Raw genomic sequence first — 13,268 nt, forward strand, 5'->3', positions numbered from 1 at the left:
CCGAAATCCCACCAAGAAAGGACAGGGGCTTGGCCCCAGTTCTTCCTTCGGCGCACCGGCAGGGAGACACATTAATAAAGGCTTTTCTCTTTCCTTTTCCTTTTTGTCTTGCTGTGAATGTCAGGAGCAGACGATCGTGTGAATGCTCCTTGTTGCGTGTTTGGGGAAGAGCGAGGAACGAAGTTGGGTAAGACAAGTCTTTCATTGAATCCCTGTCGGTGGGATGCTGTGGCCCTTTTAAGACACTGTCACTACATTGTTTATGGTCTGCCAGGTGTTGTTGGACTTCCAAACTCCAGGCAGCATGGTCAATGGTGAGAGTTGTAGTTCAACAAGCCTGGAAAGCCACAGGTTCCCGCTGCCGGATTTATGGTGTCGTAGAAGTGATGCACGATACTAAGCGTGCTTTCTCTGAAGTAAAACCCAACGAGTTTAATGAACGAGGCTTACACTCTAAACTTTATAGCATACTTAGGCTTGCCTTATATAAGTTGTGACAGAATCACTAGATCTCGGAAATCTCTCCTATCTGGCATGCTCTAAAGATCATATTCACAAATACAGCGGTTGAGGGGGGGGGTTGGATGATTATTGCCCTGCAATTTTTTTAGTTCATTTTAATTTCCCCTGTTAATCAGGAATGAATTTCGGGGGGGGGGGGGAGGCGCTCGGAATTATGAATCTCCCATACAAGGTGAGCGAGCCTAAACATGTTTACTCAGAAGTAAGCACTGCAGCTATCATAGGGAATACCATCCTTTCATATGTGCTTGCTTTCGTATGTTTGCTAACTTGGAGACTGAGCATATTTTCAACGATAAATAGGTGTTGTGACCTAGACAGATACAATTTTGTTTGCCTAGGATAGGGTCAGGGAAAGGGACAGAAACACACATAGATTAGAGAGAGCGCACCTAGCAAATTCAGTGTTCAGATTGTTTGGAATGGAACTGGAAGTAAAATGGCCAGTATCAACATTCTCTTATTTAAATCAATAGCATAGCTGCTTTTGGGTTACAGTGCACGGTTCTGCCTACCCTTCTCCAAAAATTCATTGGCATGTAAAAAGGGGGGAGATAAAGCTATTAGTGCACCTTCCCTAATTTGGACAAAAGGCAACAAAGAAGGGGCATGATAGTGGCTTACAGATATATTAATAGGATGAGCAAGATAGAGGTGGGTGGAGAGATAACCCTCCTCTCCCCCGATATTAGAAATTGAGGGCAACTAAGCACGTTAAAGTGCAAGTAGATACCGGTAAATAAGTACCGCTCCGGCGGGAAGGTAAACGGCATTTCCGTGCGCTGCTCTGGTTCACCAGAAGTGGCTTAATCATGCTAGCCACATGACCCGGAAGCTGTACGCTGGCTCCCTCGGCCAGTAAAGCAAGATGAGCGCCACAACCCCAGAGTCGTTCACGACTGGACCTAATGGTCAGGGGTCCCTTTCCCTTTAATGAAAGGGAAGTACTGTGTTTCCCGTCTGCTGTCACAGGCAGCATACTTCCAAATACCAGTTTCTGGGAATCACAGGTGGGCAGTGTTGCACTCAAGTCCTGCTTGGATTCTTACCTCAGGCTTCTGATTGGCCACTGTGAGAACAGGTTGTTGGACAAGATGAGCCAATAGCCTGACCCAGCAGGCTGTTCTTCCATCCTTATTTCAGAGAACGGACGGTGATGCCCAGTAACAGTTTGGAAAACACAAATTCAGAGATGATAGGTCTATCAATGGCTATCGGTCACTGTGGAACTTTGAAGTCCAGTAGTCATACGCCTCTGATTTTATCCACCATATTAGATTTTATCAGATGCACATGAAATCTGAAGAGATTTTGTTTAATCAACCTTCAACTCAGCGAGTAAGATGGTGCTTTTTTCCAAGCTGTGGAACAATGAGAAAAGCTTTTGGACTTGAGGGAATTAATCGGTACACAAAACAAAATAAAAAATAGGGGTCACTGAAAGTGTAAGGTAAAGGATCCCTGGACGGTTAAGTCCAGTCAAAGGCGATTATGGCGTTGCAGCACTCATCTCGATTCAGGGCAAGGGAGCCGGCGTTTGTTCACAGACAGTTTTCCGGGTCCTGTGGCCAGCATGACTAAACTGCTTCTGGAGCAATGGGATACCATGACGGAACCAGAGCGCACAGAAACGCCGTTTACCTTCCCGCTGCAGTGGTACCTATTTATCTACTTGCACTGGCATGCTTTTGAACTGCTATGTTGGCAGGAGCTGGGACAGAGGAATGGGAGCTCACCCCATCGCAGGGATTCGAACCACCAACCTTTTGATCAGCAAGACCAAGAGGTTCAGTAGTGTAGGATACCCAGTCCCTGGCAATTGTGAGCTTAAGGTCACCCTACTAAGAACCAGATCAGTTTTGTTTCTTGGATACTCTTCCCTGGGGTTATGACAATTTTCTAGCTCACAGCTAGAACAGGGAATTCTAATAAAATAAGAAATTTATTTAGTAAGCTTATTTTTCCTTTTTGCTTAGAAAGCTTTATTTCTCAATAAAACTTTTTAAAAGGTGAACAATAAAACAGGAACCAACTTGGCAAGTTTTCATTCCCACCATAATCTGCTGATGAGAAAGTGGCAACAAACACGTGAGCAGTTACGACATGTTGAGCCTGCACAGAGAAGTAAAATAGAACTCCTTCCATCATAATTTAAACTCACACTATAAAACAGTGCAACCTCTCTGAACCAAAGAGTTCAGTTTCCTTGTATGGAAAGCTATACATATGCAGTACATACATAGTGGAGAATGTAATGTTTCAAGGCAAGCCAACTCTGAAAATTAATACGTCCCAAGGAGAAGTTATCAGTCCCTACTGTGCCATTTAATTTTTTTTTTTTTTTTTATAAAATCAATTTAGTTCTGTCCACCTCCAGTCATCCCCCTGCCCCCTAATAATTGCGTAAGTAGGCTGAAATATTACAAACTTTGTTTACTCTGTTTTCCTGCTCCTCTTCATTTCCTGCTTAGCTTTTAATGAGATGAGATTGCCAGAAAGCCGTATGATTCACCAGGATGCACAGCACACTAAGCACTGAGTGGCCAGGACAGCCGGAGTTCAGTTTCCCAATCATCTTCCCCAAATTTTAATCCCTCTTGCACACTTGTCCCACCTTGAGATGAGAAATGGGGACTTGCATCTCCCTGGGGAAGATGAGTACAAAGTACCTTGAGATCTCAGGAGAGTTGCTCTCCTTGTTTCAGAGTGATCTCCTCGGCTGGCAGTTCGTCCACTGTGGTGGCAGGAGCAGCAGCTGCTGCTTGCAAGACAGGAGGCACCCCATCAGTTCGAACTTTGCCCTGTGGCTTTTGGCAGAGGGTCACAGCTATGCCTTCGCAAAGCCAGAAGATTGGGAAAAGGGGCTCTGTGAAGATCGTGTTGAAAGTGTGGAGGAGTGTCATGTTGTCATCCACGCCATAAAAGGATAGCACTCCTTGGTTGCAATCCAACCACACTCCAATGAATTTGCACACATGCTTTTTTATCTTAATGCACTCGGCGTTGTGCCAAGCCATATAGCAGTCTTCCTGGACGTGCAGGCCCCAGGAGAGTTTATCCAGCCCAATGGTGAATGTGCGGCCAGCCCGCTTCTTCCTTGGGAACCTTCCATAAGCCACACCAATGATGACCGAGTGGCCAGATAACTTGACTTCCCAGTAGCAGCTGCCCTGGCTGAAGTTCTGGACACACATGACTTGCCATGGCTCAAACCTCTGTGGGTCTTTTGGCCTCGACCCTGGAATACGTTGAGAGTGATGGCACTTCCGGTTCTCATCCGACAACTGCATGTATTGGTTAGCTGTGGTTGGATCAAAGGTCAAATTCTGCTGATCTGCAGGAGAGACAAAGGTATCAAAGTCAGGTGGGAGAAAAAACACCCAAGTGTCTTTAACTCATTTTTAACTGGCTAATTCCTCTTCAGTTAGAGAAAAAGGTCCCCAATCAATAATATCAGACATGCCACGGCTTTGCTGAAGTGGCATTTTGGCAATTTCTTCTGTTGTTCCCTCCTAACAGAGCTAATCTATTGTCAACTCTGTTCTAAGAACGAAATACCAACTTTTTAGTATTGCAAGGCATTTAACCAAAGCAGCAAGGAGAAAGTATCAGTGCGCACTTGAGGGAGAGTGGAAGTTGGCTTTAGAGGCGTCAAATAAAAGCCAAGGGAAGTAGGAGCCTTCCATTTCCTTTGGAGCAAGATCTCTAGGATCGGCAGGCTCTGCTTTATTTAAACATCACTTTTTGCTCACAATGGCCAATGAGAAATCCCGCTCAGTGCCAGGGTGCCTATGAGGGGTGTCAGTTGTTGTCAGCAATGCAACATTCCCTTTGATCAGCCTTCTGCCTAAATAAGGTTAATGGAATAATTATTTCCCTCAGGGATGCAAACCAGAAGCCTGGGCAAGGAAAGTACACAGGCATTATGTGCAAGTATATACAAAAGATTGTACCTTGTCCATTGGCTCTGGTCCACAGATTTCTGAAAGGAGTTACTAACTGTTTGCGGTAGTTACCAGTCCTAAGTGCTTTCTCTTTGATCCATGTTCCACCCATGTCAGAAAACAGGAGCTGTTCCATTTATTAGTTTAACAGATAAATTGTGTTCCTTGTGATTTAAGTGAACATCTGCTCCATAGCTTTCTGGTTTCCTGCTTATCTAAGCGCAAGAAGCTTCTCTTGAACAAGGAGGATCCTAGAGATCTTAACAGGGAACTCACCCAGCTGCCCCCAAAAGCAGAGTTGGGAAACTTGGTCACCGCCTCCTCCACAGGTATGTGGGAGACAGTGAGAATAAAATGCAGAAGTTATAGGTCTCCATTGGCTGCCTCCAATACGGCTCCACAGTTTTGCAAAGCTTTTTGAACTCCTGGATCTGAAGGCACACCGGGGCCAACTTATGCTTCTTTTTCTAAAGGACTACTGATGTGGGCAGTTGCTTACTTGCATGAGCGGTGTAATATGGGAGTAGCAAACTTTTGCAATGTTGACTCCTTTGCATGAAAAACAAAAATCATGGACTGCCTTAAACAGTATAAGTGCTGTAATGGGAGCCAGCACAAAGAGCCCCACTAGCGCAGTCTGCCCTCCTCAATCAGCTAGGAGTAAGGGTGGGAGAACCCCCGCAACAGTGCACAGAAGAGGAGAGATCATTCCAACAGGCAAGCAAAAATGCTTGCACTGATAAGTGATCTCCTCAGCGCTAGTCTGAATTCCACCCCATAAGTGGAAGGGAAGAGGAACTACATTCTTGTGTGACTTTGCAGCTTCCATGCTATGCTGTTCATATGAATAGACTTGTTTATGCGAGAATTCCTCACCCGCCTCAGGTCAACCGCCACCAGGAATATTATTATAACCAACAGAACACGCACACACAAAGAAATAAATTTATGATTCTGACAGAGGACCCAAAGGAAGCAGCTCTGAATATATTTATGCACTTGTGACCCTACTTCCTTTTTTGAAGTAACTGCGTGCAGCCCAGAAAGTCGCTTACCTTTTAAAAAAGACATTCTTAACTCATTGTCTGGAAGGCACGGTCCGGCCCTTCTCACAATTACCTTTGGCTCCGGTGAGACTGCAGAGTGAGAGATAAGCAAGGAAAACTTTAAAGCAGGAAGGAAACTCATTTGCCTTAAAAACAACGATTTCAAAATGGTAGACAAGTCAAGACTCGGCAGTGGGTTGGGGGAGCCTTTTCGGGAGGGGTGAGGACACAGGCAGCAAGGTTCAAAACTGGCCTTTGGATATATTTTAAAATATCTCTCTTTAAAAAGCAGCAGCAGCAGCAGTGTACTTAAAGGCATCCCACAGTGTTATATTTTTCTTCATAATAACCAGACACTTAGGTGCTCCCAAAGAATAATCTCTCATGGTCTGAAAGAAGACAAAGCACAAATACTCTCTGATGTATGATCAAATTATTAAAGTTTCTAAAATCACTTTTCTGTGTGCAGCAAGCTTTACAATTCTCATCCTAATGCATCACAAAAGACCACACTTGTGGACTGTTGTGTATGAGTTGTTTGGTGTCATGTAGGTGCAAAAGGAAGGGTTTTCTCCTTTGAGGGCAAGATTCCTTTGGGGGCAATCTGTTGGGGGGCTGCATGCCACTGGTGGGCAGGGCTGGAGCCAATGGTGGGCCCAAACCAATGATGAATGGGGTGCTCTCACTGCCACCCCCTTCCGCTCCCCGCCCTCCTTGGTATTGGGCTGCCCAGGCCCAAAATAAAGGGTTGCCTCAAAGTCAGGAGCTGAAATGAGTAGGTGAAATCCAGATAAAGGCCACATGTTCTGGCCCAGTTCAGAATTTCAGTTTGCAACAAGCTTCAGTTTGCCTTTTCATCCAAATGTGGGAAACTGTGGTTTGTGCAACTGCAGCTTGTTCTCAAACCAGGATCTGAAGACAGAATCAAAGAAAGGCTTTGAATCCTGATTTGAGAACAAAACCACAATTTCCTGCGCTTTTTACAACTAGAAGCAGAAACTTCTAATCTCCTCCTCTTATGGTCAGAGAAGGCTGGGAAGTGGAGGAGGAAGCGAAAGGAGCCTCAGGCTTGCTGTAGCTTGTCCTTGTAATGACAAACTGTGGTTTGTCATGATTACATCTGAACTGGATCCTACTTTCCTAGGAAAACATTTGGGAACAAAGGACTTTATAAGATTTAAAAGTGTCTCTGAGGAGGTCAAAGTTTTGTGGACCACTACAGAGAAAATTGGGGCAATTCTCGCAGTACAAATCTAATCTTTCTTTCAGAAAACTAAGCACTGTCATTGCCCTACTATTCCTCTTCAATATGGAAATCTATCAAAATAAATACTTTTCCCCACTTTACTGTAGCACTTAAACCTCCAGCTGCCTTTATTAGAAAGAAAACTGACCAACTGATCTTGAATTTTTCACCACTCCATAAAACAGCTGAATGGTTACCTTTTGTTTCAGTCATTGGTGGACTCAAGGAATTTGACTGAGCCTCTTGCAAAAGCCTGGAAACCTCATTGAAGAGTTCAGTGACAGCATCCACATTGCTGGCCAAATCAAACTCAACAGGTGGAATAACTTCTAAGTTGCCAAGAGGAGGAAGATGATGCAGTTCCTACAAGGAACAGGAAATGTAGGAATCACAAAGTTTGACTGTTGACATACATGAATGGAGCTTAACTTCAGCTTATTTAAGTGAACTGGGTCGATCCTGGAATTCTTTAGTTTGGTACTCTACAATGGCCACTTACATATTGCCAAGCAGGAGGAAATGCATCGCCAAAGAAGGGAACAAACGAACACAAATTTGCATAAAATATGTTAATATATGCACATTTGGACAAAATTGCAATTCATTGAAATAAAAATAAATTGGGAAGACCTTAATAGTGTGACCTGTGTCCCTGCTCAGTTTTCTGTCCAGATGCAACTTCCAAGCCCCTGCCTCTCCCTTCATTGTGGTTCATTATCTCTAAACTGGACTTGGACCAGCCCGCCCTTCAAGCAGAGGTAGCTATAAAGCAGGACACATGTTCCCCTCCCCACTTCTTCTCCTCCTCCTCTGCCTGCCTTAGTGGTCCCCATAGCACTTGCTTAGAAATCCAAATGCACCAAGAACACGTTGCTGGGTCCCTTTTGTGAATCCACCTTAAGCACTATGTTGAAAAATGAGTTTAAAACAAAAGCGAATAAAAGCAAGTGTGTTCATTATATATTTGAAGGCAGTGGTGTGCCAGGGCATTCTTGCCAATCTGAGACTGTTCAGTTCGTAAAAAAAAAATCAAAACAGAATGGAGGACAATGGCACAGCAGCTCTCTGATGAGAAAACCACACAGTTCTCTGCTGCTGCATGCGCGAGTGTTTATCGGCTACAAAATGTTGCTGTGAGTAACAATTTGGGCAAAGCCATTTTGCTACAATAACCCCCTCTCACTGCATGACTTGCCTGTCTCTCTGTAGACCAAGGGCCCCATCAATGGAATCCCCCCCCCCCGACAGTTCAACTTCAGACGTCCCCCCTCTGGCATGGTGGATGATTCACATTCAAAACTCTGCTCTGGAGTTGGCAGCCAAATTGTTTTTCAATTGTCTCAACTTGCTGACCATTAGGCCTAGCTAATCCTTTTTCTCCTCTCTCTGTCTCCTAGCTGAGAAGGCTAGAGAAGCATTTACAATTATGAAGAGTCCCACAGAAAGGTCAAAGAGCCTACCCTCTTTTCTAATCTCAGTTGCATGCTGTACACATGGCGTGAAACATACCACTGCTCTCCTAGCTTACTATGCAGTGCAATGCTGGGGGGAAAAATCCCCACTTCACAGAAAACTTTTAAGGATAAGCATTTGTAGCCACACTGTTGTATGACAGGACTTCCACACTTCAATAACTTCTGAGGGTCTGGGACTATCTTTGCACAGCATTCAAAGCGTATCACTGTTAAGAATTAAATAAACACAGAACTCCTGCATGCCTATGGTTGCCAAGGTTCAGAGGCTTAGTTATGATATTCAAGATACCTCCCAGTTAAGAGCTTGTCAGCTGCCAGGAATAGGGAGCAGAACAGGCAGCAACTCCCATTCTGTAATACTAAGCTATGGTTTATTTTAGGGTTGGGGAGCCTCTGGCTTGCTGGCCAGATTTGGCCCACTGGTTGTCCCCATTTTGCCTTCCACGACATTTCCCCCGAACCATAGGTGTGGGGCACGTAGAGACTGAAGGGCGGGGAGTTCAATCCTGCTTGGTTTGGCTATGTAAGAACTCAATGGCACAGCTGATCCCTTCAGAAAGCAGGATTGAACTACTTGGAGTTCAGTCCTTCGTGGTCACTATCTCTCATCCATGAACCAACTTTAACAAGTTGACAGGACCACCCACCTATTAAAGCTGTTCCCTGGGAGTGGGGATATAAAGATCTGGCCCAAATGCCATCAGTATACACATTACATACCTCCAGAAACGTCATATCATCAGTACAAGCGAGCAGCTCTTCTGCCTTCTTGTTGCGCTGGGTAAGACCATCCAGTTGGCGCTGCAGCTGGTCCAAGTTCTCTTGCATTTTGCCAAGCGCAGCATCTTGCTCTCTTTCAATCTTCTCCACTGTCTTCCTCTGGCATTCCTTCAAGGCTTCCACAAGAGAAGCGAACTTCTGCACAACTCCAGATTTTAACTTCTCCGAGGAACCCTGGATGAAAAAGGAAGGGCAACAAAATACAGTTGTTTCCACTGTAGCTGCCTCTATTTCCCTTGCTGCTCTGCATTCTGTTGGGTACTAGGTGCCCCTCTTAATGGAAATAAGAAAATAAAATGTTGGGAGGCAGGCAAAAAGAGGGACTGTGATCCTTGACTGGCTAGCAGGGGCTGACGGAAGTTGTAATCCAAAACATCTGGAGGGCACCAGGTTGGCAAAGGATTCGCTGCAGGCCTGAGCTGTTAGGAAAGGGACACAAATGCAGAAGGCCTACTTGCTCATTCAGCAACTGGAGTTTTAGCCATGCTGGGTACCAAATGGGGTCAATGGAGAGCAAGCACTTCCCATGGGAGGCACTTTCGTCATTATGATGCTCTCTGGATTCCTTACCTTGATGTTGTCTATCTGCCGCTCCAGTTTCTGGATTGCTTCTCTGATAGGCTCTGCCTCCTTTTGAGTTTTCTCCAGGGTTGCTCTTACGGACTCCTGCCGAAGAGTTCAAAATAATTTAATAGGCAAGCACTTCAATCTCACCTATCCACACCCGGCCCCTGCATCTCACCTTCCCAAGAGGGGCGGCAGATTTCCCCAGATGAATCTTCCAAGATTCATTCATCCCTTTGGAAAGACTCCAGAGTTCTGTTAATATAACACCCTATTAGATTGAAGGTAATCAGTGTAGGCATCAAGGTAGCCAAGTTATAGGAAGTGAGAACTCACTGAGGATGTAAGAAAGGTCCAAACCGCTACGTTTGGATTGAGCAGTGCTGAACTGCCTCACCACACGAAAGCCCATAGGCTATGATTTGGGTCTAGCAATGTCTACCAGTGTATATTCAAGCAAAGGATTCTTGCTTGGTATTGTTACAGCAAAGTCGTTATGCCCTAGCTAGCCTTAAAATGTTTCATATCTATACAGTGGTACCTTGGATTACAGACACTTTAGGGTACAGACACTTCAGGTTACAGACTCCGCTAACCCAGAAATAGTACCTTGGGTTAAGAACTTTGCTTCAGGATGAGAACAGAAATCGTGTGGCAGCAGCGCGGCGGCAGCAGGAGGCCCCATTAGCTAAAGTGATGTCTCAGGTTAAGAACAGTTTCAGGTTAAGGACGGACCTCCAGAACGAATTAAGTTCTTAACACGAGGTACCACTGTACGGCAAGTGATGCCTGCTTTATAACTTTCATGACTTCTCCTACAGAAGTTGAGGAAATGTAGCTTGGTGGCGGCACCAAGAGTTAATGTCCGGCCATCCTTCATATGGAATGAATTAAATCTCAGGCTACAGTGGAGATAAAGGCCTTACTGCATCAAACCCATTATTATAAAGCATTTGGTATCTGAGAAGATTCGTGAGTCAATCAAGCAGACATTCAGCAAGTGAAAATTTATCCACTGCAGCAAAGCTGGGTTTAGAGCAATATACACAACCTAGGCTGTCTCTGCGTCACCAGTGGGCATAGCCGGGGGTGGGAGGCAGTTAAATCGAGTAAATAAATAAAAATACTTAACTAAAAGTAGAAATTGTAGAAGGATTTTGACTGGTTTTTCAAAAGAAAGTAATTTTTGAAGGCAGCCCTGTTTAGGGAAGTTTTTAATGTTTGATGCTTTATCATGTTTTTAATATTCTGTTGGGAGCCGCCCAGAGTGGCTGAGTAGACTCGGACATATGGGCGGGGTATAAATAATAAATTATTATTAATTCATCATCATCATTATTATTTAAAACAACTGTTGTTGAAACATTTCATTCCAAATCTGAGACAGAGGATGATGACAGGTGAGTGTTCTGCCCCCAACAACATAAATCCTTTAAGAGTAAGGTGCGCACCACGACAACTACAATGTGCAGGGACATGTCCCACAATCCCAAGTAACTAATGCACCAGAGGGAATGCTTAATTTTAAAATGGGATGCCCGAAGGCTCCTTTGGCCAGCATGACACCCGTCCATCAACAGCCTGGTCCCGTGCAGAGTGAGAGATACGCAAGATTGGCAGACGAAATTAATGGACTATTCAGAATTGGACAAAATGACAGGAAGGATTCGAAACCTGCGGGACCAGAAATTTACAGAAGATTGGAAGAAGTATATGAATCATTTTAAGAGCAACTGTAATAAACAAATTACGCTAGTAGGACTACAAGAAGTTTTGTAAGGAGAAATATACACAGTGTTACAAAGTAGAAAAAGATAGGAGATATTGGCTATGAGTTTGAAATGTAATAGGGAGGATAAGAAATGCATACTGAGAGATTAGATTGGAAAATTTTCAGGCGCGATTGATGGAAGTCAAAAATTTGAATAAGATGTAAATGTATGTTTAATTACTGTTGAAAATGATATGTTAAAAAAACTAATTATATATATATATGCTGCCCAAGATCGCAGGGGTTTGGTCTGTGTATATATATATGTTGACAGGATGCGGGTGGCGCTGTGGGTTAAACCACAGAGCCTACGACTTGCCGATCAGAAGGTCAGCGGTTCGAATCCCCATGATGGGGTGAACTCCCGTTGCTCGGTCCCTGCTCCTGCCGACCTAGCAGTTTGAAAGCACGTCAAAGTACAAGTAGATAAATAGGTACCGCTCTGGCAGGAAGGTAAATGGCATTTCCGTGCGCTGCTCTGGTTCGCCAGAAGCGGCTTAGTCATGCTGGCCACATGACCCGGTAGCGGTACACCGGCTCCCTCGGCCAATAAAGCGAGATGAGTGCCGCAACCCCAGAGTCGGTCACAACTGGACCTAATGGTCAGGGGTCCCTTTACCTTTACTATATACAGTGGTACCTCAGGTAACATACGCTTCAGGTTACAGACACTTCAGGTTACAGACGCTGCTAACCTAGAAATAGTACCTCGGGTTAAGAACTTTGCTTCAGGATGAGAACAGAAATTGTGCGGCATCAGCAGGAGGCCCCATTAGCTAAAGTGGTGCTTCAGGTTAAGAACAGTTTCAGGTTAAGGACGGACCTCCGGAACGAATTAAGTACTTAACCCGAGGTACCACTGTATATGTTATGTTGCCATGGCCCCAAGTGGCCGGCTCCGGAAATGCTTCTGCCCCGCTCCCTGCTTACTTCTTTGGCCTTCCGCTCGTCCTCGACGAGGGCCATGCCGTGCTGGTGGCACTCCTTGAGCGTGCACACGCAGCAGATGCCCCGCTTCTCCGTCTGGCAGTACAGCTCCAAGGGCCGGCCGTGCCTGGGGCACTTCCTTTCCCGAGCAGCGGCCGCCTGCTCCGTCCGGGAAGCCGGCCCGCCATCTTCCTGCTTGTGGAGCAGCTCCACCAGACTGTCGAGCAGGACGGTCTTGCTGAGCTCCGGCCTCTCCGGGAAGCTCTTTCGGCACGAGGGGCAAGTGTAGCCCGCGGCGGCGGGCCCTTTGCCCTCCTCTCCGTCCCAGTGGTCGCAGATGCACTTCTCGCAGAAGCTGTGCCCGCAGGGCACCGTCACCGGGGTGCTAAACGTATCCAGGCAAATGCAGCACGTCAGCTTCTCCTCCAGCCTCTGCGACTCTGCAGAAGCCATGGCGCGCGGCAGAACCGCCACTTACAAAGCCCAGAGGAAAAGAAAGTGAAACCCAGGACCGCCAAAAAAAGGCTGAGGTTGCTGGAGATGGCTCAGGAGAAGGAAGGGCTGGGCCAAATCAAGGCGCCTCAGGCCCCAGGCTCTTAAAGAGGCAGGGAGAGCAAAGATGATTGGCATCTCCTTTCCATGCAAGAACAGAGTTTTCAGTTTCTGGCTCCCTTGTCCCCGTGTGAAAGGCAAACTTTTCAACTACCACCCGCTCCTCTGACAGGACAGTGCCTGGATATAAGTAGCAACTAAACAAGCTGTAGCTTAGGGCCCCACTCCCTTGGGGCCCCAAAAATTTTTAAAAAGAAAAAAGTGGATGTACTTTGATAACCTGGTACCTCAGGTTACAGACTCCGTTAACCCAGAAATAGTACCCCTGGTTAAGATCTTTGCTTCAAACAAAAATCACACGGCGCCAGCGGGAGACCCCATTAGCTAAAGTGGTATCTCAGGTTAAGAACAGTTTCAGGTTAAGAAAGGCCCTCCAGAACG

The 13,268-nt window shown here is 45.6% G+C and overlaps 1 protein-coding gene and 1 long non-coding RNA gene across 2 annotated transcripts; one reads left to right on the forward strand and one right to left on the reverse strand.

The window, feature by feature from the left end:
- Positions 1-57: 57 nt before the first annotated feature.
- Positions 58-7,393, forward strand: LOC310838409. Its single transcript, XR_014560960.1, has 2 exons — positions 58-187; positions 6,968-7,393. It is a non-coding gene; the product is annotated as an uncharacterized lncRNA (long non-coding RNA).
- TRIM65 (tripartite motif containing 65) lies at positions 2,481-13,013 on the reverse strand. The gene is made up of 6 exons (XM_083725694.1): positions 12,279-13,013; positions 9,584-9,679; positions 8,954-9,187; positions 6,956-7,121; positions 5,522-5,602; positions 2,481-3,856 (listed from the first exon to the last, which is right to left on the reverse strand). Exons 1-6 carry the CDS (start codon positions 12,726-12,728, stop codon positions 3,201-3,203), a joined length of 1,683 nt encoding a protein of 560 aa, XP_083581820.1. The 5' UTR covers positions 12,729-13,013; the 3' UTR covers positions 2,481-3,200.
- Between the last annotated feature and the right edge of the window lie 255 nt (positions 13,014-13,268).

This window comes from Podarcis gaigeae, assembly GCF_964106915.1.
Source record: "Podarcis gaigeae genome assembly, chromosome: 2".
NCBI lineage: Eukaryota > Metazoa > Chordata > Lepidosauria > Squamata > Lacertidae > Podarcis > Podarcis gaigeae.

What these genes read in the sequence shown, in the direction of transcription:
- TRIM65 (XM_083725694.1), bottom strand. Translation starts at nt 12,728, where the DNA reads ATGGCTTCTGCAGAGTCGCAGAGGCTGGAGGAGAAGCTGACGTGCTGC. An exon ending in ACCAATGACTGAAACAAAAG is followed by an intron (nt 5,603 to 6,955) that starts GTAACCATTCAG and finishes CTCACTCTGCAG; the next exon opens with TCTCACCGGAGCCAAAGGTA. An exon ending in AAGAATGTCTTTTTTAAAAG is followed by an intron (nt 3,857 to 5,521) that starts GTAAGCGACTTT and finishes TCTCTCCTGCAG; the next exon opens with ATCAGCAGAATTTGACCTTT.